The following is a 25,940-nucleotide window of genomic DNA, read 5'->3' on the forward strand; positions in this document are numbered from 1 at the left end:
AAAATAACTCACTTTTCTGTGGTGTGGTTTTTATTTTTTTATTTTTATTTTTTGGTTTATCTAGTACTAATTTTAGTTTGAAAGGCTAACCAAATTCTTCATCTTCATTTGTTTCCACACCCACCAGGGAGCTGTCATCCCAGGCCCACCATTTTTGTTTGGGGCGTGTATAGTTCTTATGTCTTTCCTGGTTGCTGTATTCATCCCTGAGTACAGTAAAGGCAGTGGAATTCAAAAACACAGCAACAGTATCAGTGGCAGCGTGGCCAACACTCCAGAACGTGGCAGTGATGAGGACATTGAGCCACTGCTGCAGGACAGCAGCATCTGGGAGCTTTCTTCCCTCGAAGAGCCTGGGAATCAGTGCACTGAGCTATAAATTCTGCAGAAAGGATTCTGTGGCTGCCGTGTCTGAGAGCCATGGGGGAGCCACACCACATGGAGACTTCATGGTGCTGGAGGGGAGATACTAGTGGCATCCTTCAGGGCTGAGTTTGAGAAGTAACCACCTCCATCCCTCTGTCTTCCTCCCCGTCCTCCTCCTGTTCCTTTTCCACCATTCTTTTCCTTTTCCTTTCGTTATACATTAGAACTAATTAAGATTTGAAATATTATACTTTTCTGCAAATAATATGCAACTCTCAAAGTTATCTGGGATCCACATTCAGAAACTCAAATAGAAGAAGTCATCTGTGGTAGAAATGATGGCTTTCCTTTAATAATGTCAGTGTAGGAATCATCATGTCCTTTTCAAAAGGTGCAAGATTGTAATACAACTGCCATCTCTGACAAAATTTAGGATAAAAAATCCCGTATTTTCTCCTCTCCTGTTTCTCTGAACTTTGTGCACTTATCCCATAGCGGTTTATGAGTGGCTGCTTCAGGAGTCACTCAGTATCAGGGATCTGTTGCCTTTGTTCTAAGGTCAGCAAAAATCTAGTCTTACTCTCCTTTCCTTCTCTGCTTCCTGTTCTTGGCTAGAATGAAATTCAGCATATACACCTCTGAATAGTAACAGTACTGATTAGTATTATTTAATACCTTTACCAGATGAAGGAAAAAATTTTAATAAATCTAAATCATGAAGAACTAGCAGTTCAGATTCCTAGACCTAATGTCTTCGTGATTACCATGGATGGTAAAATCCATGGTGATTTTACAAAAGAAAAACATATATCAAGCATTCTGATGGCAACATAGAAATTGGAGGGTGCTTAGAAGAAGGTTTTCAACAATGTAAACATTCCTCAGTGAAGGTGAAAGTAACTGGATACCAGTGGAGTTTATATCCAAGTTTAGACTCGTGTAATGTTTTATTACTATTCACTCCCACCCACATATCCTGTGTCCTGCTTTTCAGTGTTTCTCATTCATCACATCCCTACCTTAACTGTTTATGTAGGCATTTGTTTTCAGTCTTTGTTTTCATCTGTTATCTGCCTTTTGAATCTCATAGGAATATGCACAGCAAATCCCTTTCTAAAATATGGGTATAAGAAGCTCAGTTTCACAAGTGTCTTGCTAATTTTTCAAGATGTTTTATGGACAAAGAAAACTTTACAGATTTATGTGTGTTTTGCTGCACGAGTAAGTGGAGCATTAACTAGGGCCCGTCTTTAACATAGCACTCCTTTAAAAGTTTTATAGGTATGAAATATATGTAGCTATATCATAAGGAGTTTTCATTTTTTTTGATGGGGTGCTATGTAAATCTTGTATTTATAAATATAATGAAAGTATTGACAGAAAAAATACATATACAACTTTTATAAAGGATTGTGTACTGACTGAATACATTTAGAAGAAAATATATTTTGAAACCTGTTCTGCTATGAACGAAGATAACATATCTTTTTTTACTATGCTGTTGGTTTTTAAGTTAAGCTTCCTAATGCATAATAAATTTGCAATGGATACTTTTATGTCTTTTGTAGTTCTTTAAAGCAAATGGTACCATTGCTCTTTAGGTTCTCCTTTGGGTGACTTTCAGGTAAAATAAGTTTTTAGTCCTTAAGCTAATGCAAAAGATATGTGTATTCTCAAACTTAGTTTAATGTCAAAATCTTCAAAATGAGTTCACAGCTTTTAAAAAACAGGGATACAAACAGTTACTTGTACACCCATGTTTATTAGCAGCATTATTCACAGTAGCCAAAAGGTGGAATCCCTCACTGGGCTTCCCTTTTGTTTGAAACCTTGGATTGTGGCTGCCTAAGGACCTCTTTTAAACTGTATTTAGCTTTTCTAGCTCTTAGTAGGCTGACCTACAAGCTGCTGCGTCTGTGACTGGAAGTGGGGAAGCCCTAAGAGTCTTCTATCGTCTGAAGCCACATGTGAGTCACACTGATTATACTGATCATCTTTGTTTGATAGTGGGGAAAACAAGAACCAGGGGTCCTTGCTTAGTACCCACGGGTGTGTTTCTGATCAGAATCCCCAGCTTGCCCGGGCTGTTGCAGTGCCACTGAACTTGGGAAGAAGGTGGAGCACATGACCCACGCGGCCTGGGGACAGAGCAGCCGGTCTGCCCCCTTCCGTCTGCCCCCTTCCCCTGCCCCTGCCGGCCCAGGGCAGGCCTTGTGATGACGGGCTGCTGCTGGTGGAGGAGAAGGCTGAAGAGGGAGGGGTTGCATGACCTGTGTTCTGTGACACGGTCACATGCGGGTTTTCTTTTTCTGTTTGAAAAAACGACTGCTTTTAGTCTTCCTTCCAGTTTCACTTTAAGGTTGAAAATGAAGATTTTATTCTTCAAGTTGAGCACAGTGATTTTACAGTCTTTTTGAAAGCAACAGTTGAGGTTTTAAAAAGACATCTCAGAGAACTCCAGTAGATAAAGCCGAAAAAAGAGAATGTGTTCCTGGTGAACTGCGGGCGGGACCCCAAACTGTACTCTGTCTCTCCCAGAGTCTGTGATTTCTGAGATGGGTGGATACAGGACCCCAAGTACCCCAGGGACCGAGGTCCTCCAGTGACAGCAGAGGTCTGGGCTGAGCCCAGAGTAGTGTGGCCTGTGCCCTGGCGAGTGGGGAGCCATGAGGGTGGCAGTGGGGCCAGTAGAGGGGGTGAGGGACTCGGGCGCAGAGGGAGGGGCAGCACCTGGCGGGGTCTGGGGCCGCTGGCTGTCGCGGCTCAAGGCAGGGACACCCCTGAACCTCCACCGTGCAGCCCCCACGGGGCAGGGTCATCTGGCAGCGCAGGGTCGAAGTGAAGAGGGCGAGTTCACAGCAGGTTGAATGAACCCCTGTACCCACTGTGGGTTCATTTTAAGTGCCTGGAGCGAGGTTGGTCAAGCCCTTGCAGAGCTCGAGTGAGGGAGTCAGTCAGGGAGGACCGAGCTCAGGGTGAGAGTGAGGGGCAGCTAGCGTGGAGAGTCCTCCTCAGCCAGGTGGGTTCCGGGGACACCCTTCAGTTCAGGGGTGCCCTTTCACTAGCCTCACTGGAGGCTTGTTTGAGGGGTGGAGGGCGCAGAAGCCCACTCAGAAGACGTGCTCATTCCTCGTGGTGGTGGTTTCTGAAGCAGTTTCTACTGTTCGGTTCGACTGTGAACCAGTACCTTGCAGGGTCATGTTTAACGGTGGGGCTGAGCTGTGTGCACAGCCTTCCTTCTCCCGCACCCCACACTCACCTGCCGTTTTTTTTGCAGCCCCTCCCCCTTCTCTGCGCCCTTGCTGGTGGGCCTGAGGCCAGCCCCCCTGTTACCATGGAGCCCCTTGTGACTCAGTGGGTTCCAGGTTCCGGGCTCCAGGGAGACGTGCTGGAGGCAGAGCCTTCGTGCCATTTCTTCTTGAGACACCGGTGCTGGTGGACATAGTGTGGGAGCAGTGGTCATAGTGTGAGAGCTGTGTGTGTGAGAGTGGGGTGGTCGTAGTGTGAATAGTGGTGGTCGTTTTGTGAGATCGGTGGTGATAGCTCGGGTGCTGAGGCATCTGATTGTGAATCAGCAGTTGCCCCCTAGTGGGGGGCTGCCCCCATCCGCGAGGATGGGTCGCAGAAAGACCCGCCTTTGGGGGCTTTTCCAGTGCTGCAACCCCAAGGCAAAGGCCAAGAGGAGGAAGAACTTGGCCTCGGCCCAAGTCCTGGAAGCAGAGTGGCCTGAGGTGAGAGCAGCCGGGGGCTGGGCCCGTCACATTGACCCTCAGCCGGCAAAGCGTTGGCTTTGTGTTTCATTTTGTTAGCACAGTTGTGGGCCCTGCCGGCCAGGGCGTTTGGCCTTAGTGAGCAGGTTGGCCCCAGCAGGTAGACCTTGTAAGAGGTTGTGCAGGTGCTGCGTGGAGGATGGGCGGGGGCCCCACAAGAAGGGAAACACTGGCTGGAGAAGTCACTGGGGCACGTGGACTGAGCTATAGAGTCAGTCTTTGAAGCAGAAAGGCTAAGCCCCTTAACATCTCCCCTCTTCCAAAGAAGGGATATACTGGCTGGAGGAGTCTCTGGGGCATGTGGATCGAGCTAGAGAGTCAGTCCTTGAAGCAGAAATGCTAAGCCCCTTAACGTCTCCGTCTTACAAAGCACACACCAGTGTGTCCAGTATTTTAATGACTGGTACTTACTGGTTTACGTGTATAACATACACCCTTATAGCTTCACATGTCTACTATATGCCTCTTTCAAGAGTTGGGCACTGTTCTGGGTGCTGAATACTTAGTATGTAGTAGGGGATACATAGCCCAGGATTTTTGTATTTCTGCAAAGAAAAACAGAAGAATGAAAGACTCCATGTGGTTTACTTTGAGCAAGTTCACCAGGTGGACGGCCCCGTGTGCACACAAATTGTGGTAAAATACATATAACGTGAATTTAACATTTTAACCAGTTTAACTGGGTGACTTCAGTGGAGTCAGGCTAACAGATGGCCTTGGGGTGCCATAGGTTTCCCAGAGGAACACTCCACAGCCTGGTGGCCTTGTAGACCTTACCTTTGTTCTTCACTCTCCCCAGTGGTTCTAGGTCACTTGTCTGGGTGTCATTTAAGAATCTCTTTATCCACTTTGTTGTTAGGATTTGTGTTTAGGAAAGTTTCTCAGACGTCCCTGGGTCTTGAGAAGGCAGGCTTGGATTCCGGGTTTTCCCCTGCCGCGTGCCTGCCAGGTCGAGGTGGAGGCTGCAGGCCAGTCTGAGTTGTGGTGGTCTGTGTGATCTTTGGGTCAGGGGACCCCCTCTTCTCTGGAGGGGCAAGGAGATCCTTTGCGTGGAGCCTGGAGAGACTTGACAGGGTCAGTCTTCAGCAGCTCGCTCTCTTTTTAATTTGTGTTTGCATTTAGTTACTTACTCATTTCACTGTCTTCTAGGAGTTTATAGAACTTACTAAAGAACTAGATGTATGCAGGGAGCAGCTTCTTAAAAGAGAAGAAGAAATCGCTGAGCTGAAAGCCGAAAGGAACAACACCAGGGTCAGTAGGGGGATTGTCACGTGTTGACATTTGCCCTGCAGGGATCACCACTGGGCTCCATGTTGCTGTCTTTAAACTCGGTCTGGTTTTCAAGTCATTTTTCACATCTTCCCACTGAGCAGACCAAGGGGGATCAGTTCGGGGTTCTCATACCTTGCTTCAAATTTATGATGAGAGCTAATGTAATTTTAGTACATTTGAGGGGGGAGTTCTCTTAACTTACATTTTTGTCCATGCTCCACTTTGTGTGGGATCTTAGTTCCCCGACCAGGGATTAAAACCTATGTCCCCTGCCGAACTGTGGAGTCTTAACTACTGGGCCACTGGGGAAGTCCACTCTAACTTGAGACTGAACTGGCGGGATTCCGACTTGCTTAGCGTGGTTTCGGCTTTAGCGTGCGGCTGAGAGGAGTTATCGGCCCTGAATTCAAGAATGAGGTTGACGGTGCTCCTTTGGCCCCACCCTGCAGCTGCTGCTGGAGCACCTGGAGTACCTGGTTTCCCGATACATGCCGTCCCTCCGCACGTCCCCAGCCGGCATGACCAGCGAGGTGGAGGTGCTCAGGGCACTGAAGTCACTCTTCGAGCACCACGAGGCCCTGGGCGAGAAGGTACCAGCCACCCGGCCGTCCTGGATTTGTACACTTGCTGCCTTATTAGGTGGATGATGCACGTATTTATGTAACTAGTTGACTTTTGAGCTTCTTGAATTTTTGTAAATACATTTTTTCTGTACGAAGTCAGAGTTTTATATGGTTAAAAAGCGTTGCCTGCGTACGTGCTCAGTCATGTCCGAGTCCTTGTGACCCTGTGGACTGTAGCCCACCACACTCCTGACTCCTGAGGTCCTGACTTCATGCCAGATACCTTTCCTCCTGGAATTCTTGCAATAACAGGGTAGTTTAGTATACTGTTTGCTGTTTGGGTTTATTATGTAGAAAAGAAGCTTGGTAAACCGAGTTACCAGACAGAAGTTAAGACAGATGGGTGCCAGTCGTGGCAAATGTGACATTTGAAGTAGGCACGTTTCTGCTCAAGTCTGAACAGAAAAGGGCCCTGTCTAGGAGTTTAATTTTGAGGACGCTAACTTTATGTGTGATTTGAAACTTAGGATTTAGTCCAACTGTTTTACTCTTAAGTGTATCGGAGTGTTGCGTGATAATGACTTACCTTTTCTACTCTGCAATGCCCGGTGTAGGCCATGGCCCAGAAGGCGGACATGGAGGAGAGAATCACTACCCTTGAGAAATGCTACCTCACCGCACAGCATGAAGCCACCTCTGTGCACGACCTCAGTGATAAACTTGAAAATGAAATCGCAAATGAGGATTCTATGCATCGACGGGTAATGGCTTTTACTGAACTGTGTCTGGCTTTTATAGTAGTGAATTCCTGAGGAAGGAAGGTAAAGACCTTTTCATGTAACTCCCACGTTGGAAATCAAGTCCCAGTGTAAAGGTCTTATGCCCCTAAAATACTGCATTCAAAAGTGTGGATGTACATCATGGTAAAAAAGCGGTACTGGAAGGAAATCCATTTTTTAAAAATTGGAGGTGACTGCAGCTTACAGGTTTGAATTATTTGGGATTCGGTGTAGCCATTTTGTGGAATTCCACTCCTGAGTCTTTGGTTTTACTTGAACGTGAATCTGTTGTCTTGTTAGCGTTTTTACTGAAAGAGCAGAGAGCAGCAGGGAACTTCACGGCAGCCTGTTGGGAACTGGGGTCACTGTGACAAAAGGCAGGGTTAGAGCTCCAGTCTGATTAAAGTTTGTACATCCTGTGGTTTGGTGAGGCTTACTCCCTCCTGTTCCGTGCTGTCCCTCCGTGCCCCTGCCCATGCTGCTCAGTCCACAAAGGAGCGCAGACGCGGGGGTCATGCTGCCCATCTGAGATGGGAGTGCTCCCTGAGTGTCAGATAGTCCCCGCTTCTGTGTCATCCCTACGTTCATTTCCCTCCAGTTTTGTCCTGTGTTCTATGTGTCCCCGGGACACTTCAGCTCCGAGTCACTGCTGCTCAAGAGTTCAGTCAGCAACTCAAATCCTAGCAGGATAGAGACCTAGAAAAATCCCATTCTCGTTGAAGAGATGGCTTAAATAGCTCTGCAGTGAACACACCTTTAAGTCTTTATTCATACATTTGTTGAAGACGTCACAGCGGGGCACGTGCAGACCCAGGGCCCCACTCCCAGCTCGCCGTCCCCAGAAGCCGGCGGGTGAGAGGCCGCGTCCCGGAGACGTGACGCTGCTTGGGGCATCGTCCCCACAGCCAGCCAGCCAGGCACACTGTCCTTCTGGCAGGAAAGGCGTGGCCCCACGCTGCCAGTGGGCACTGGCTGGGCACGGAGAAGCTGGCCGGGCCTGTGCTGGCGCGGCTGCGGGAGCATTGCCCGGAGCTCAGTGAGCGGCTGAGGGCCGGTCGCGGGAGGCTGGCGGTGGGAGGTGCTGGCAGACCCCCCAGAGCAGCGTCACTAACAGCCGCAAGGGGAGCGCCCTTCTGCCTGTAATCTTCCTCTCAAGGTTGGTTTCTTCTCTGCCTTGGCATCTCTGCTGTCTGTCCCCGGTCGGCCTCGTAGTCTGACCTTTTGTCTTCCAGAAGCTCTCCCATAAGGAGGCTAAACTGTTGGAACTTAACTTCCAGCTTAGGAAGGTAGAACGCAGGCCCTCATGTGTCCTGTGCTTGCCGCTGCCTGCTGCCTGTGCTGGCTCGCCACAGGCAGTCCGAGGACAGGGCGAAGCGGCCAAGGTTGTGGGGCCCGGGGCGGGGGGTGCACGTCTCCTCTCATGAGCCGGTCACCAGCACCCTCCGTCACCCACGTGTCACACGCGAAGCTGTGCAGGCTGTGTGAGTCGGCATGCGGGCGTGCCCCCCACGGACCCGGGGCCAGTGGTCCGCCCAGAGCATGGCCCGCTTGCTGCCCCTGCAGTCACAGCCCGCGTGCCGTCAGGACAGAGTCGTTGCGAGCGTTACTGACGCTGTTCTTGGCCAGCAGGCGGAAGAGAGACACGGCAACATCGAGGAGAGGCTGCGCCAGTTGGAGGCCCAACTGGAGGAGAAGGACAAGGAGCTGCAGCCGGTGCGTGTGCTGACGGGGAGGCTGCGTGTGGGCCGGAGACGCAGCTTGGGCGGGGGCTGGTGCTGCCATTCTCCACTGCTCCCGTCTCTGCCGTCGAGTGGGTGCGTGTGTGGCCCCACATGCTGATCCGGGCACCCACCTCCTCGGGAGCAGGGCCAGAGGTGGTCGCCCGTAGGCGGTGGGCAGGGGCCAGGGCATCCCCACGTTCAAGGAGGGTGCTAGTTGCTCTGACCAGCCAGTCCGGCGAGCTGCTTGGGATACAGGTGGACCTCCCGACTGCCCCTCAAACAAACCTGAGGGTGCCAGCCTGGGGCCCATGAAACTGAAGACATGGTGCCCAGGTGTGGAGCTGCTTGCCTCAGACGTGGCACTGGAGTGCCATGTGCCAAACTGCTGGTCCAGACAGGGTGTGTGTGTAGGATGGCTGCTCCTAGGCAGGAGGCGCGTCAGGAAAGGGTGATGGTGGAGGCTCTCATCAGCGAGTCCTTAGAGAGGTTTCCTGGAAGAGTTGGCCATACGGCCATACAGACCATCCAGAAAATGGAGGGGAATCCCAGGTCCAGCCTCAGGGGTCAGTACTGTCCCCACCATACCTTTGTTCTTGGGCCTGGACTGCAGAGCCTCACACGCGGGCTCCCGGGGGGCAGTGGTTCTGACTCCCATCAGGAGACCCGTGGTGAGGCTCCCTCCCCGCTTAGGCAGAGAGCTCAGTGTCTCCCGATCAGGAGTGTACTTCCTTACTTTCAGAACTGCTGCTCAGAGGCTGTTGAGATCAGGATGCTGTTTATGACTAAGCCAATTCAAAGTCAACTTTTGTTTTGCTTTAAAAATATTTGAATGCAGATGCCTTATTGTGGAAGCTGTGACAGGTTTTATTTCCTTGGGCACAAAACATCACTGCAGACGGTGACTGCAGTCATGAGATTCAAAAAAATGCTTGCTCCCTGGAAAGTGATGACAAACCTAGACAGCATATTAAAAAGCAAAGACATCACTTTGCCGACAAAGGTCCATAGAGTCAAAGCTGTCGTTTTTCCAGTAGTCACGTATGAATGTGAGAGTTGCACCACGAAGAAGGCTGAACACTGAAGAATTGATGCTTTCGAATTGTGTTGCTGGAGAAGCCTCTGTTTTAACAGACAATATTTAACAGAAAAGACCCTGTTTTTTAAGTTTTTACGATGGAAAATTTCAAACATGCACAAACGTGGATGCAGTAGGATAATAAATACCCATGACCCATCAATCAGCCTCCGCAATTTCTAACACAGGGCCAGTCTCAAATATATCATTCTTGTGTCTTCTCTCCATTTTTTTTTATACAGTAGGTCCTAAAACAGCTTTCTAAACCATGAAATTGATGCTCATTTTATAAAACACAGACTTGCCAACTTTGTTATTACATTTAAAAATTGCTTGAGGTAATTATTTCGTTTTTTCATGTGAATTTTCATATTGGAAAAGACCCTGATGCTGGGAAAGATTGAAGGCAGGAAGAGAGTGGATGACAGAGAATGAGATGGTTGGATGGCATCACCCACTCAATGGACATGAGCTTGAGCAAGTTCTGGGAGTTGGTGATGGACAGGGAAGCCTAGCATGCTGCAGTCCGTGGGGTCCACAGTCAGACACAACTGAGCAAGTGAACTGAATTGAATATGAATTATCATTGGAAGCAAAGCTATGACCAACCTAGAGAGCATATTAAAAAGCAGAGACATTACTTTGCCATCAATGCAACACCTAGTTAAAGCTATGGTTTTTGCAGTAGTCATGTATGGATGTGAGAGTTGGACCGTAGAGAAGACTGAGCATCAAAGAATCGATGCTTTTGAACTGAGGTGTTGGAGAAGACTCTTGAGAGTCCCCTGGACTTCATTGAGATCAAACCAATCAATCCTAAAGAAAATCAGTCCTGAATATTCATTGGAAGGACTGATGCTGAAGCTGAAGCTTCAATACTTTGGCTACCTGATGCAAAGAACTGACTCATTGGGAAAGACCCTGATGCTGGGAAAGATTGAAGGCAGAAGGAGTAGGTGCGATAGAGGACGAGATGGTTGGATGGCATCACTGACTCGATAGATGTAAGTTTGGACGTGAGGTTGAACAACTTCTGGGAGATAGTGAAGGACAGGGAAGCCTAGGGTGTTGCAGTCCATGGGGTCACAAAGAGTCGAGTGACTCGGAAACTTGGCCCGTTTGACTTGTTTTACCCCATGAGGAAGTGAAGTGGGGTGTAGAGGAATGAATGTGAGCTCCAGGGAAACACTTGAAAGCAGTGAGAGGAATGAGGGCAATAGAGTGAGTCCTGTTCCCCCGACCCGAGCCCCCGCCCCAAGTCCAGCTTCTCTCTACAGACTTCATCGTTGTTCATGGCTTGCCATGATACCTCCAGAAGCTTTTCTACACCTGAGATGTAACTTCTTATTCATTATGGTTTATAAGGGTTACTGTTGTTCTGAGTGTTTATATTTGCTATGGGACGCTTAGAGTACATTTCCTCAGAATTAAAATGTTCAGAGTAGATAACAACTAATGTAACCTGTTATGCACATTTTGGTGCAAGTCATTTTACATCCGGAAAGCAAGCGGTGCAGGCTGTGTCATTTGCTCTCTCCTAGGACCAGCTGATTAAAAACCTGGAAACCCTGAGAGCCAAAGTGGACCAGATGATCCTGGGAGGGGCTCCTCTCCACCACGGGTAGGGCCCTCCCCTGGACAGCTCCCCTCAGCACTGTTGAGTGTGACAAGGGCCTGTCTGGAGTGTGGACAGTATGACTGGGTGTCGCTCATGGTCGCACCTCAAGGAGCCTGTAGCTTCGTGGCCAGCGAGAGGGAAGGGACAAGCATCGTTCCTCAGGGTCGAACTTGGTACCAGGGAGAGTGGTGGTCATAGTATTCACAAAACTCAAAACCACAGGCGGAGATTTGGAAGTGGGGTGCAGACCAGTTGATATATGGGTGTATTCATTTGAGGGACCTGACAGACTGTGACACTGATGTTTCCTTAAAGTCGCAGAAGGTTAATGACCTGTAGTCTTTTCTACGTGAACGGAGACTGAGACATGACTTGCCGTTGGCTGCGGTGGGAGGAATCACCTGGTTTATGAATGAGGCGAGCAGATTACTGAGCATCCTGATTGTTTCTTACTCGTTGTTGTAGCGGCAGTAATTCTTATTAAGTATTTAAATGTTTCTTTGGCTTCTGCATGGAAAATGGTCACAAGTAAGAGAGAAACTTTAGCAAAGGTTATTAAAGTGCTTAACTGGTGACATTCATTCATATGTAGGAAACCGACTGCTGCTTGAATCCCGATTTAGGAGACAGTTTGGAGCCCACACGCATATTTCTGTGTTTGTGTGCTTAGGGGATCCTCGCGGTCCAGGGCCCCTGCCCAGCCTTCTTCTAGAGTAAGGGGATATCATTTGAGACAAAGACAGAGCCAGAAAGACTGGTGCAAGGGAGGGGTGTCTCCAGGAGGCAGCTCTCAAGGGCTCACTGCAGGGACTTAGCAGCACAGGGGGGCCTCGGAACAGGGCTTGCGGGCAGTGTGGGCTGGGTGGGGGGCACTATGCTGGCTCAGGAGGGAGGGAGTGGGGACAGAAAAGCTGGCTCACAGTCAGGGCAGGCTCGGCGTATTTGGCAGGACCTCCCAGTGGAAATGGTCACCTTGTCTCTGAGACCGTCTCCCGGAGGAAAGAGCCTTGGCTGAAGAGGGAGAGAGAGATGGAGGCTGCACTCCACGAGGGGACTGGGAGGTGATGGTTGGGGGGCGACACACCCAGAGACCTTTGTGGCCTTCAGAGGACCCTCGAGTGTCCGCAGTCCACGGTGGGACTGTGTCGTACCTCCCACCCAATTCGCAAGTGTGGTCTGGCCCCGGGCCCTTGGGTAGAAGTCGAGGAGAGAAAGGAGTGGTTCCCTCAGGAGGGGAGCCGGGAGGGAAGACAGGTGTGGCTCGGGGAGAGTCCAGGTTTCCATCTCAGCGCAGCACAGTTTTCCTTGCAAAACTGTCGACCAGAGCAGCGTGTGAACCCGAGCAGGCTGAGCCAGTGGTTGGCCTGGCCGCTCGGCAGACGTATGGGGTGTCCTGTCCTCGGAGGAGGGCTCTGTCTCCCGGGTTTAGGGACTCCTGCAGGTGAAGGTGCCACCCTCTTCCCAGAGACAAGACTGAGCAGACCCCGGGCGGTCCTGCAGTGCAGGCGGCTCACAGTCAAAGCGGGGCCGCACCGCCTCTCAGCAGGCCCCTCCTGAGTGAGCTCCTGGCACCAGCAGGCCCAGGTCTTAGTGCTCAGGGCCTGAGCATCTGTGCTGGGCCTTTTTCAGCCCAGAGTCTGGTGACATGCTCATCTCTGCTTTTGATGGGAGACACCAGTGCGGCTCAGCTCGGAGCTGTGGGTCTCAGGGCTTTCTGCTGCTGGATGTCTGAGACACCTTTAGAAGCGCTGAGAGCGGTGCAGAAAATGTTCCAGGTAGACGGGTGATTGTGATCCACGGACATGACGCGGGAGAGGGAGGTCAGAGCAGGCGCGGGCCGGAGGGGAGGTGTGGGTGCCAAGGAGAAAGCAGAGAAGGTGCAGGCCCCGCCCTAGAACCTGAGGGTGGGCTCCGAGGTGACCGCGGACGCCCCAGCCCCAGACAGCTGATCCCGTCCTAGTCAGCTCCACACCCTCGCGTCAGCACTGCCTTCCCCCCATATGGGAGTTTTCCAGATGGTGGGCTGAGCCCTGAGTGGTTGCGGGGCAGCGGGCAGCCTGTTGCTGTTGGAGCCAGGAGGACAATGCCCTCCCGGGGGACCTTTTGCTGTGAAATTGCCGATTTTCCAAATTGACAGGCTCTGGCTTGACTGACAGAGTGAGCTCTCGTTCCTTCTAACAGTGTTCTTCTCTCCCGTGTGTTTCAGCCAACCCCACTTGGACAGCGCCCTGGACTTCAGGTTCCCTGTGGCGGACGGGCTGGCAGTCTCTTCCGGCAGCGGGGCGGTGCTGCAGAACCCCCAGAAAGGCCAGCTGGCCGCGCTGCGTGACGAGCCGTCCAAGGCAAGGACCCCCCCGCCCCCGGCCCGGCCCTGGTGGGCACCTTGTGAGGCACCTGCACCCTCACACTGCGGTCCTGAGATGGGTTTGGAACAAAGCGTTGGTAGATCGCTTTATGTCTTCCCATTTTCCTTTTTTTGGCTAAGAGTTTACTTTGAAGACATGCTTTTTTTTCTTAAAAGAACCAATTTTGATAACTTGTGGCCTACTGCGAGGCCCAGCATGGTACTAATTAGCACAGTTTTGAAATCGTCCTACGAGTAACTGGATACACATATCCATCATCTTATAGTGAGAAGAATTCTCACTGGAAGTTTAAGTGCCTTTATCTTTTTGCCTCATTCATGGCATGAATTTTTTCATACATGTCTGTGTTTTGAGCTTCCATATTCAGTGAGCAGCTAGTTGGGGCCAGACATCGTCAGAAGAAGGACTGCAGCAGTGAATTAAAACCTGTGTGCATTCTTTATCCACTGCTACGTAAGGAATCACTGCAAAGCTTAGTGACTTCCCAGTGAGTAGGTCACAGTGCACAGTTTCTGTGCATTGTTGCAGGTGGGCCTGGTTCAGGGCCTCCTGAGGGCACAGGCATGGGAAGGTCCCCCAGTGCTGGATGGCAGGCTTTCAGACTCACCTGGCTAGTGGGGACAGGCCCAGGTCCCTGCCGTGTGGACCTCTTCATGGCTTGGCTTTCCTCGGAACACCCTCTGAGAGCAAGAGCACGGATGTAGCCCGGGGCCTTTTGCGCCCCGGTCTCGGAAGCCGCACACCTTCAGTTCTGTTTGCGAGAGTGAGCTGCGAAGTCCTGCCTCGCTCAGGGGCTGAGCAGGAGTTGCTCCCTCTGCCTCTTGAAGGGAGGAGGATGGAAGAATTTGTGGACCCATTTTTAAACCCACGCAGCCTGTCGGACAGTAATGAGCAGGGAAAGGAGACCAGAGTGCCCAAGTTGTCTGAGGAAGGGGAGGACGATCGTGTGTGAACAGGGTGGCCAGCGAGGTGACATCAGGAGGGTGACCTTGAACCAGAGACCCGGAGGCAGGAAGAGAAGTAGCCACTCGGAGATAGATAAAGGGTTGTGTCAACAAGCGGCCATAAGGGAGAGAGAGGGCCGCATCAGGGAGGACCCCGGGCTCAGGCCTGAGCAGCTCGAGGCCGGAGCCTGTTTCCTGAGCTGAGGAGGGCTGCCAGGGCAGGGAGCTAAGAGACGGGCCCCAGCCCTGTTGAAGTGGATGAGCCCATGGGGTGTCCAGGGGACCTGTCAGGTCAGCAGCTGAGTGTTCCTGCCTGGATCCAGCAGAGGACTCACTCAGCTCAAGGTGGACTTGGGGTCGTGGGCATACAGATGGTGTTTAAAGGCATGAGCAAGGTAAAGTCACCAGGCAGGTGCCCGTGGAGAGATAGGGGGTGCAAGGGTAGAGCTGTGGGGTGCCCCGCATTCCAAGGTTGAGAAGGGGCGCAAGGGACTGAGTAGTAACCCCAGGGAGGGTGGGGCCTAGTGCCCAGGGAGAGCCATGCTGGGGGTGGGAGGGCAAGGAGAGGAGGGGGCTCAGTAACATGGGTTCCTCGGAGCCCCCTGGGAGCTGCCTTGCGAGCCGGGCACACTGCCTGCTTGCCGAGAGCTGGAGACTGGGCGGGGAGGAGGACAGTAGAGGCCTCTCCCAGGGAGCTCTCAGAGACCCGCAGTGGGCGCTGCAGGGAGCCCTGGAGGAGGAATCTGCTGGTTCCCGTTGTGCGATTTTAAGGTGAGAGAAGAGAGAGGACGTGATGACTGGGCTGATGGGGGTCAACCCATATGCAGCTGGTTCACTGGAGTGGAGCAGGAATAATGGCAGGTGGTCCTGGAGCCAGTGCAGGGGGTGGCCCAGCCCTGGGGAGGGGTCGTGACGAAGACAGGGGCGAGGGCACTGGCCACAGGGGACAGGGAGCCAGCAAGCCAGCACCTCGAGGCTGCCCCTTGGCTGCTTTGAGGTCATGTCTGGGAAAGAAGGCAGGACCTGGGTGAGAGTGGGCCGGGGGGGAGATGTGCAGAGAGAAGGGTGTGGTGTGAGAGCTGGAGGGCGGCTCAGAGCCCAGCAGGCCCTCTCCCGCATGTCCCTGATGACAGAGCCGCCTTGCGGTGTGAGGGGCCGTCCCCCAGAACAGCCTGCGGGCCTGTGCCCCGGGAGGAGCCCCGCGGGGGGCTGGCCCTCCCGGCCCTGCTGGCCCTGCTTGCACCTGTCTGTGCGTGTTCAGACCAGCCTGGAAAATGGAGGATGACGCTCCTCGGTGAACTAGTACAAGTGGTGACCGCTGAGGTGGACCCAGAGGCTGCGGAGCTGAAGGATTTCTTTTTCTTATTTTCCTTCAGCCTGGCTGATGGAGGCATGGATATATTGTTTTCATTTTCGGATTTTGTCTCTGACTCCATCAGCCCACCCTTGTGAATAACCTCATAGGATTGCCTTCCATCCACGCTAAGACCTGAATGTCACCAGGCCATCTAGGAAGTGGATTCTCCTCCTGCCCGTTTCTTCAGTACTGCTCGCTTAAGAGATGGCAGTGTCTCATAAGCATGGCCCGTTTAGCCACAGTTGGGGCTTTCATGTAAACTTGTGTTCAGTTCCTGATAGACTTGAGCTGCCCTGAATATCGCTAACGAGACTTGGTCCTCTTGTGCTCAGACGCAGACCGTGAAGGAACAGGACTGGGAGTGCGCGCAGCAAGCCAGCGTGCCAGCCAGCGTGGCCCAGGCGTTCGAGAGTGATGCAGACTTGTCTGACGGCGGGGGCGACAGGGCCACCCTCTTCAGCTCGGCCGCTCTGCTGTCGCCCAGCGGGCAGAGCGATGCCAAGACCCTGACTGTGATGCTACAGGAGCAGCTGGACGCCATCAACGAAGAGATCCGGTGGGTGAGCCCGAGCCCAGCTCCCCAGAAACTCAGCTACTCTGAGGAGCTGTCTTCTCCTTAGAGAAGGCTGAGTGTTCCATAGTAAGAAAACTGACTTCAAGTCTGCTTCAAGAATTTTCCGTTCCGAGATTGCCCTTGATTATAGAGCTCAGTCAGCCAGGGCTGTGGGGGGCATTGTAGGGTGTCCCCCCCCACCAGCTCTGAACCCCAAGGTGGGTGAGGTGCCGTGACAGTGTCCCCTGCGGCCCTTGCACCCTCCAGCACTGAAGGTTCGCCCTCGTGTGTCCCTCGGAGCCTCCCACATTCTGGTGAAAAGCCACCTGGAACAGAAAAGCTGGGGTGGCAAATTCCCGCTCAGATCTGCATTTTCCTTTTGAACTTAATACAGTGTGAAGATTGGCTTGTTGTAAGACAGTGGTCCAAGGATATGTGTTTGAGTTCTTCTCAACTCATCAGTGTCTGTGAGATGTTTTCTTTAGACACCGTCTAGGCTGTTATAACAGTTTACGAACGGGATAGAATCCAAAGGCCCGCCTCGTGGTGAGCAGGGGCCTTGGGTCTGGGTGCAGCCGGGTGGCTGGGGGCCCCGAGGCCAGCTTGGTGCCACACCCGCACAGCTCTGCCTCCTGTCCCTTGTCCACGTTCAGAGTGGCCGCAGGCTGGTGACCCTGCACAGGACCTGGCAGAGCTGCTGCTCAGATTGTTCTTGTCACGTCAGCCCAGGCCGAGGTGCCCGTTCCTGTCAGCCGAGTGCGGGGGGCCCGGGGGAAAGGCAGGGGTGAAGGGTACAACCAGCAAACGTAGGTGGTGCCGCCTGCACTTTTGACGCCGAGACAGACTGCTTTGTGGGCCGTGTTTGAGCACAGACAGCTCAGAAAGATTGCCTTTCCCCATTCCCCAGGAAATATGGAATGGTTACATATTAATATGTTTATTTTTACAGCATGTTGTCAGGTAAAAATGATTTTTCCTTAGGTAACATGTTGACTTGAGGTAAATGGTAAATTCTTCCCATCAACTTGTTATCAACAGTGAAAAACTTTCAGGATGTATAAGTAGAAGTGAAACTGGAGAGGTTATGACCTGCAGGAATCTTGTATTTCATTTTGAAAATCATGTTATATGCATAATCGAGTATTTAAACTGCTATATAAAATCATCCGCGAGACATTAGGGGAGAAGAGCAGTAACTGTGAATTCTAGGTTAATGCAGCACATTGACATGAGTCCAGAAACTCACACAAAGCTGGTGGAGAACTTCATCAAGTGATGCATTTGTACCTATACAACCTTAAAAAAAAGAAAAAGATCAATTCAGCACTTCATCTGGTTTAGAGATTTGTGTTTAGAAACTCCAGCTTGTCCGTGAATCGCTGTTTGATTATACAGAGTTCCTGATTCCCAGTGGAAAAGACTTGAGGCACTGCCGTGCATCTCTGCCCTGAGAGCAGGGAAGGTAGAGGTTGTCAACTTCAGATATCTCCTCACAGGGAGAGAGTCGCCACCCAGGCCCCGTCTGAATGTTAGAGTACATAAGTAAAATCAAACATGAATGATCAGGGGCCACTTTGTTAAGACTCAAGGATAAGTTATTCTAAGTTTGAGAATATTGAAAAGAGGGAAAGTTGAACCTTTTTGCTGAGATGTTAATTGAGCAACTGTTCCTGGAATATGCTAATCGTGACACAGAATGCAAGCCCAAATTTGTTGTCCAGACACGTTCCTCTGCTGACAAAGGCAGGTGACGGATTTTATTCTATTTTAGGTTGATCGAAGAAGAGAAGGAGAACACGGAGCAGCGGGCCGAGGAGACTGAGAGCAGGGTGGGCAGGGGGAGCTTAGGCAACCTTCGTCGTTTTAAATCCTTGAACTCCCTCAACCTGTGTCCCGCCTCCTCGCTTGCCGGCTCCTGCCCGCCCAGCAGTGGGCGCTCCAAGCCCCGAAGGAGGCGGCGCAGCTCGGCGCGGAAAGTAGACAAGCGGGGCATCAAGACTCTGGTATGTGTCTGCCTCCTCCCTGCCACGTCCCTCCCCCAGCACACTGGCTTTCTTTTTTTTGTTGTTTGTTTTTTGTTTTTTCTCTTTTTACTCAGAAGAAACTCAGGTACATTTGCTATGCTCAGAGGTCTAAGATTTTTAAAACTGCCTAGTGTTTAATCATTCCATAATCGCACAGCAACAAATCAGTCTTGATATTTGGACCACTGGCTTAGCACGTCATCATGAATTCAGCCAGAGCCTGCCTCGGTAACGCTGGGCCCGGCCTGTGCTGGGCACAGCAGGTGCAGGGAAGTTTCTGTTCTCATGGAGCAGACAGCTTCGTGAAAGTAAGCATAGGCAGCTCTCCTGGCGTGTGAGACCCCCGCAGCACATTTTTCACTGGGGATGCCTGGCTGCAGGGTGCAGGACATGTGGTGGGAACAAAACCAAGAATCTAAACTGGTCTGCTTGCTGCTGGACCTGGCCGCACGCTCAGGCCAGCTCTGCATGTGAAACCAGGTTAAAAGCCCGGTGCCCCAGGGAAGAAGTCAGGCTTCCTCACTCTTCCGAGTCTAAAAACGGGATGACGACCTAGGGCTTTTGGTGACAGAGTGTGCAGCTCTGAAGCACATGTTCCTGCTTTCTTCCATGTTTAGCTTTGGTTTCCTGAGTGCATTGCTGTTTACCCCATGAAATCATGTTTACAGCACTCTGCTTTGTAACTGCACTTGTATTATCACTTTTTGTTGTTACCACCCATTTCATGTTAGCTGCGTTGTTAGTCAGCATATAATTAAATTAACTGTGAATCATTTTAGCAGCATGTAAAGTGATAACAAGTCTTATTTTGTGGTCTTTTGACACACAGGTTTTATAATTTGCATCACTGGCTAATTAGTTGATACTTTGTATTCTTTGACAATTTCTCTGTGGTTTCATGCTTGATTTCTTTCTGAGTATTTGTAAAAGAACAGTTCTGTATATTTTTTCTTGTTGTTGGAGCTCTCTGACAGTGTGTGTGCTTTCATCATTGGTTTTGATTTCCTGTCTCATTCTGTTGTCTGCTTCGTTGTCATCAATCCAGACCCCAGCCTCTCACAACTGCACCCCCCCCAGGCTGTAGTTTACCCATCCATCTCCCCTCCCCCGTCCTCCCACTTGCTCTGGTCATAGCAGTGCTGTGGTCCACAGCATGTGTCCCCTTAGTCGGCTTTCTGCTTTGTCTTCATGTCTCATTAAATGGTGTTTTTCCCCCACAGCACTAAGTTTGAATTATTGTATCACTATGCAGTTACAAGCATAATGTAGATGGATCATACACTACAGAACCTGTGTAATTCGTAAATGAGATTATGCTTACCTAAAGAAATGATCCTCTTATGTGTAGAATTATGGACTTTTGACACAACATCCTTTCTGTGTTGGTTCTGTTCCCCACACTGTTGCCACCACTGTTTCCTGTCCTCAGACCCAGGACCAGCGGAAAAACTGGGAATCCAGGAGAGATCATCTTTTTTTTTTTTTTAATTAGCTTATTTTTTAATTGAAGGATAATTGCTTTACAGAATTTTGTTCTTTTCTGTCAAACCTCAGGAAAAATCAGCCATAGGTACACATATATTCCCTCCCTTTTGAACCTCCCTCCCATCTCCCTCCCCAACCCACCCCTCTAGGTTGATACAAGATTAACTCTTAGGGAAGACTTCAGTTCAGTTCAGTCGCTCAGTCATGTCCGAATCTTTGCGACCCCATGAATCGGAGCACGCCAGGCCTCCCTGTCCATCACCAGCTCCCGGAGTCCACCCAAACCCATGTCCATCGAGTCGATGATGCCATCCAGCCAACTCATCCTCTGTCCTCCCCTTCTCCTGCCCTCAATCCTTCACAGCATTAGAGTCTTCCAATGAGTCAACTCTTCCCATGAGGTGGCCAAAGCATTGGAGTTTCAGCTTCAACATCAGTCCTTCCAATGAACACCCAGGATTGATTGCCTTTAGGATACACTGGTTGGATCTTCTTGCAGTCCAGGGGACTCTCAAGAGTCTTCTCCAACACCACAGTTCAAAACCATCAATTCTTTGGCACTCAGCTTTCTTCACCATCCAACTCTCACATCTATACATGACTACTGGAAAAACCATAGATGGACCTTTGTTGACAAAGTAATGTCTCTGCATTTAAATATGCTATCTATCTAGGTTGGTCATAGATTTCCTTCCAAGGAGTAAGCGTCTTTTAATTTCATGGCTGCAATCACCATCTGCAGTGATTTTAGAGCCCCCAAAAGTAAAGTCTGACACTGTTTCCACTGTTGCCCCATCTATTTCCCATGAACTGATGAGACCAGATGCCACGATCTTAGTTTTCGCAATGTTGAGCTTTAAGCCAATTTTTTCACTTTCAACAAGAGGCTTTTTAGATCCTCTTCACGTTCTGCCATAAGGGTGGTGTCATCTGCATATCGGAGGTTATTGATATTTCTCCCGGCAATCTTGATTCTAGCTTGTGCTTCCTCCAACCCAGCGTTTCTCATGATGTACTCTACATATAAGTTAAATAAGCAGGGTGACAATATACAGCCTTGACGTACTCCTTTTCCTATTTGGAACCAGTCTGTTGTTCCATGTCCAGTTCTAATTGTTGCTTCCTGACCTGCATACAGGTTTCTCAAGAGGCAGGTGAGGTGGTCTGGTATTCCCATCTCTTTCAGAATTTTCCACAGTTGATTGTGATCCACACAGTCAAAGGCTTTGGCATAGTCAATGAAGCAGAAATAGATGTTTTTCTGGTACTCTCTTGCTTTTTCGATGATCCAGCGGATGTTGGCAATTTGATCTCTGGTTCCTCTGCCTTTTCTAAAACCACCTTGAACATCTGGAAGTTCACGGTTCACGTATTGCTAAAGCCTGGCTTGGGGAATTTTGAGCATTACTTTACTAGTGTGTGAGGTGAGTGCAATTGTGCGGTAGTTCGAGCATTCTTTGGCATTGCCTTTCTTTGGGATTGGAATGAAAACTGACCTTTTCCAGTCCTGTGGCCACTGCTGAGTTTTCCAGATTTGCTGGCATATTGAGTGCAGCACTTTCACAGCCTCATCTTTCAGGATTTGAAATAGCTCAACTGGAATTCCATCACCTCCACTAGCTTTGTTCATAGTGATGCTTTCTAAGGCCCACTTGTCTTCACATTCCAGGAGGTCTGGCTCTAGGTGAGTGATCACACCATCGTGATTATCTGGATCGTTAAGATCTTTTTTGTACACTTCATCTGTGTATTCTTGCCACCTCTTCTTAATATCTTCTGCTTCTGTTAGGTCCATACCATTTCTGTCCTTTGTCAAGCCCATCTTTGCATGCAATGTTTCCTTGGTATCTCTAATTTTCTTGAAGAGATCTCTAGTCTTTCCCTTTCTGTTGTTTTCCTCTATTTCTTTGCATTGATCGCTGAGGAAGGCTTTCTTATCTCTCCTTGCTATTCTTTGGAACTCTGCATTCAGATGGGAATATCTTTCCTTTTCTCCTTTGCTTTTCGCTTCTCTTCTTTTCACAGCTATTTGTAAGGCCTCCTCAGACAGCCATTTTGCTCTTTTGCATTTCTTTTCCATGAGGATGGTCTTAATCCCTGTCTCCCGTACAATGTCATGAACCTCCGTCCATAGTTTATCTGGCACTCTTTCTGTGAGATTAGTCCCTTAAATCTATTTCTCACTTCTACTGTATAATCATAAGGGATTTGATTTAGGTCATAACTGAATGGTCTAGTGATTTTGCCTACTTTCTTGAATTGAAGTCTGAATTTGGCAATAAGGAGTTCACTATCTGAGCCACAGTCAGCTCCTGGTCTTGTTTTTGCTGACTGTATAGAGTTTCTCCATCTTTAGCTGCAAACAATATAATAAGTCTGATTTTGGTGTTGACCATCTGGTGATGTCCATGTGTTAGAGTCTTCTCTTGTGTTGTTGGAAGAGGGTGTTTGTTATGACCAGTGCATTCTCTTGACAAAACTCTATTAGCCTTTGCCCTGCTTCATTCTGTACTCCAAGGCCAAATTTGCCTGTTATGCCAGGTGTTTCCTGACTTCCTACTTTTGCATTCCAGTCCCCTATTATGGAAAGGACATCTTTTTTGGGTGTTAGTTCTAAAAAGTCTTGTAGGTCTTCATAGAACAGTTCAACTTCAGCTTCTTCAGCATTACTGGTTGGAGCATAGGGTTGGATTACCGTGATATTGAATGGTTTGCCTTGGAAACGAACAGAGATCATTCTGTCATTTTTGAGATTGCATCCAAGGACTGCATTTCGGGCTCTTTTGTTGACCATGATGGCTACTCCATTTCTTCTAAGGGATTCCTGCCCACAGTAGTAGGTATAATAGTCATCTGAGTTAAATTCACCCATTCCAGTCCATCTTAGTTCGCTGATTCCTAGAATGTCGACATTCACTCTTGCCAGCTCCTGTTTGACCACTCCCAATTTGCCTTGATTCATGGACTTAACATTCCAGGTTCCTATGAAATATTGCTCTGTATAGCATGGGACCTTGCTTCTATCACCAGTCACATCCACAACTGGGTATTGTTTTTGCTTTGGCTCCATCCCTTCATTCTTGCTGGAGTTATTTCTCCACTGATCTGCAGTAGCATATTGGGCACCTACCGACCTTGGGAGTTCATCTTTCAGTGTCCTATCTTTTTGCCTTTTCATACTGTTCATGGGGTTCTCAAGGCAAGAATACTGAAGTGGTTTGCCATTCCCTTCTCCAATGGACCACATTCTGTCAGACCTCTCCACCATGACCCATCCATCTTGGGTGGCCCCACACGGCATGGCCTAGTTTCATTGAGTTAGACAAGGCTGTGGTTCATGTGATCAGATTGGCTAGTTTTCTGTGATTATGGTTTCAGTGTGTCTGCCTTCTGATGCCCTCTCACAACACCTACCATCTTACTTGGGTTTCTCTTACCTTGGACGTGAGGTATGAAGACTTAGGGGTGCTTTATGTAAACCACAGTGAGCAAATCACACTCGAACTGCATGTAAGCACTTCAGGGTGAGCCCCCAGTCTGTATGTTACTGAGAAATACAAGCCAGACACATGGCGTCTGCATGGAGGGGTCAGGTACCTTTTCTGTGTTTCACTTGTTGTCATAGGTTCCGGTAACCTGCGTCATCACTAAAAATGAACTTGGGTGGTGGTACAAGCTGTGTCCTTTTCTCCTTCAAACAGAAAGGTCTGGACGGGTTTGCTGAGAGTTTTCTTACTCTTGCTAGTGGTGCTTCTGAGCAGCATCTGGCGATGAGCACAGTCCTCTTCAGGGCAGTTCATGCCATGCAGGGTTCACGATGCTGGCATCTCTCTGCTGTCCTGCCCGGTGGGGCCATCTGGTCGCTGGATTCCAGGGAGGAAGGAGCCCAGTTGCAGGGAGGGTCCCGTCCTGGGTCTCTGCACTCAGTCGGGGGCTCTCGCTGCCCCACCACCCTGCTTCTCTTGAACAAGACAGTCCTTTAAGATGGCATTAAGCTAGAAGAAGGCTTTTTTTTTTTTTGGACTTGGCAGAAAGCATAGCTAATAGATTTTCAAATAAGTTTCTGGTTATAATGTAAAGCCTGTGTGATTGCCTTTTTAGCTAATAGATTTTCAAATAAGTTTCTGGTTATAATGTAAAGCCTGTGTGATTGCCTTTTTCGACAAAGTCTATTGTTACTCAGTTTTACCCTTACCTCACTCCCTCAGCTGCCACTTTTACCAGAAGAGGTACTAGATGACAAAACGACCATCAAATGTGAAACCTCGACCCCCGCCTGGCTGCGGTCCTTTTGGCTGGACCGGCTGCACACGGGGGCGCGGCACACAGCCAGCCACGAGGACATCAGGGACGCCCGCAGGTAAGGGGCCTGGGCGCCTCGTTGTCAGTTTCAGGAGCCCTGCGCCTCTTGTCTTGAAAGAGTTGGAAGGATGATTTTAAAGGAATCCCACTGGATTAGGTGCCTATGCTTAGTGGTGAACTTCAGGTGCTGGGGGAGAAGAGCTCAGTGACCTCAGTGATTTTTAGAAAACGTCCGTCTCTACGGATTGACTCCCGTGGGAGGTTTCTTCCTGCTCTTGCTAGAGGTCTGCCCAGCCCGGGGCGCATTCCTGACGGTGACGGCCCCATGCCTCTCGGATTTGCTCTTGAGGGTTCCTCCCTTTTCCTCAAGGGTCTCCTCTCAGGAGGCTGTCTGTCCCCTCCTGTGACTGACACTGTCCTCATTCAGACCACCACCTGCTGACCTCCCGTCCTGAGGCAGGCAGCACTCGATGGAGGGCACGTGTGGTCACCTGACCAGCAGCCCTACACGGTGACAGTCACTCTCCTGCCGCGGCCGGGGACGGTCACCCTGCGGGAGGCGGAGGGAACTGCCCAGAGCGAGGGAGCTCGCCTTCTCTGGGAGCGTCGTCACCTGCCGATCGGCGACCCTGAGGGAGGGTCGGAGCGCCCTCTGCACCAGCTGGTCTGGAGTGAAGCCCTCCTCGGGGGAGAGCTTGAGTCAGCGAATCTCAGCTTCCCCGGGTGGTTGTCTGTGGCCGGGAGCTGGCATTGCTCGTGTGGAGTGTGGTTGGTGAAGGAGACTCCACTGTCTGCTGCAAGGTTGAGGTGTGGGTGGCGCTGGGTGGCCTGTTCTATCAGTAGGTCTTGTGGACGGGTGTGTGTTTGCACGAGGGCACCGGTTAAAGGCCGTTTTCTCTCCCCAAAGGTCAACAGGCTCTCAGGAAGACCCCAGGAGCAACCCCAGCAGCAGCATCAGCAGCCAAGGTTCGCTGCACAAAGCCCCGAAGAAGGGCATCAAGTCCTCCATCAGCCGCCTGTTTGGCAAGAAGGAAAAGGGCCGGCCTGGACTCCCCAGCAAGGAGGCATCAGGACCAGGTGGGTGCTTCACCATTAAGAGGGAGGAGGGCCTGCAGGCATGTCCCTTCTGTGTCTCCTCCGTCGTCCCCACGAGGCTCCTGTGACTCACGCTGGGTGTCCTCCTGGGAGTAAGAGTGGAGGAGACGTCTGTCTTCTCGGCGGGTCCAAGATGATTGGATGAGTTAATGAGTGGATGGGTGGATGGATGGATGAACAGATGGCTGGCTGGATGGGTGGATGAATGGAGCATGGAATGAATAAAGCAGATGTTTACACTCCAATGCTAGAAACATATTCTACGAAATTGATTTGAGTAGGAGCTGGGCAATGATTGTTTTCTGCAGAACAGTGACAAGTGTTTGGAAACTGCCCAAGTGCTCATCAGTGAGGGCTGAGGTACCATCTGTGGACACCCCACAAGGAACAGCCCTCCCCCTCCTTCCTGCCACCTCCCCCATCCCCAGGAGCTCATCAGGGGTTCTGCGCATGCCCCCAACCCCACCCCACAGCCACGCAGGTCCTCTTGGGGTCTCCTCATCACGCAGTGTTATCATCAGCCCCCCATCTCGCTCGGCTTCATCTCCTTGAAGACAGAGTATGTTCCTGCCTCTTCAGCCAGAAATTTGTTGAGTGTCTTGTTTGTGCTGGGTGTGGGATGTACAGGGGTAAGTAAAAGAGATGTGGTC

General features: G+C 50.4%; 2 protein-coding genes across 13 annotated transcripts in view; both read left to right on the forward strand.

The window, feature by feature from the left end:
- LOC145507617 (solute carrier family 71 member 2) overlaps window positions 1-1,922 on the forward strand; it is a 130,657-nt gene extending 128,735 nt beyond the window's left edge. For all 8 annotated transcript variants that reach the window (XR_014054978.1, XM_081494588.1, XM_081494610.1 and 5 more), the window contains one exon: window positions 128-1,922. Coding sequence is in view for 7 of the 8 variants with exons in the window: in XM_081494588.1 (XP_081350714.1) it covers window positions 128-379 (252 nt within the window). In the remaining variant the exon portion in view is untranslated. The remainder of the gene's footprint in view (window positions 1-127) is intronic.
- A 326-nt stretch (window positions 1,923-2,248) lies between these two features.
- Window positions 2,249-25,940, forward strand: part of LOC145507614 (liprin-alpha-1-like) — a 25,579-nt gene continuing 1,887 nt past the window's right edge. Inside the window, exons 1-11 of one of the 5 annotated variants that reach the window (XM_081494531.1) lie at window positions 2,249-2,333; window positions 5,286-5,387; window positions 5,858-5,998; window positions 6,586-6,732; window positions 8,377-8,463; window positions 11,088-11,167; window positions 13,371-13,506; window positions 16,164-16,387; window positions 18,156-18,387; window positions 24,102-24,253; window positions 25,103-25,272. In XM_081494531.1, coding sequence (XP_081350657.1) covers window positions 5,897-5,998; window positions 6,586-6,732; window positions 8,377-8,463; window positions 11,088-11,167; window positions 13,371-13,506; window positions 16,164-16,387; window positions 18,156-18,387; window positions 24,102-24,253; window positions 25,103-25,272 — 1,330 coding nt within the window. In that variant the 5' untranslated portion in view covers window positions 2,249-2,333; window positions 5,286-5,387; window positions 5,858-5,896. Of the gene's footprint in view, window positions 2,334-3,401; window positions 4,098-5,285; window positions 5,388-5,857; window positions 5,999-6,585; window positions 6,733-8,376; window positions 8,464-11,087; window positions 11,168-13,370; window positions 13,507-16,163; window positions 16,388-18,155; window positions 18,426-24,076; window positions 24,254-25,102; window positions 25,273-25,940 lie in introns of those variants that run through there. The other 4 variants (XM_081494542.1, XM_081494510.1, XM_081494500.1 and 1 more) reach the window with 4 other exon arrangements.

The sequence above is a fragment of the Giraffa tippelskirchi genome, chromosome 1 (genome assembly GCF_054371585.1).
Source record: "Giraffa tippelskirchi isolate mGirTip1 chromosome 1, T2T-mGirTip1v1.2.pri, whole genome shotgun sequence".
NCBI lineage: Eukaryota > Metazoa > Chordata > Mammalia > Artiodactyla > Giraffidae > Giraffa > Giraffa tippelskirchi.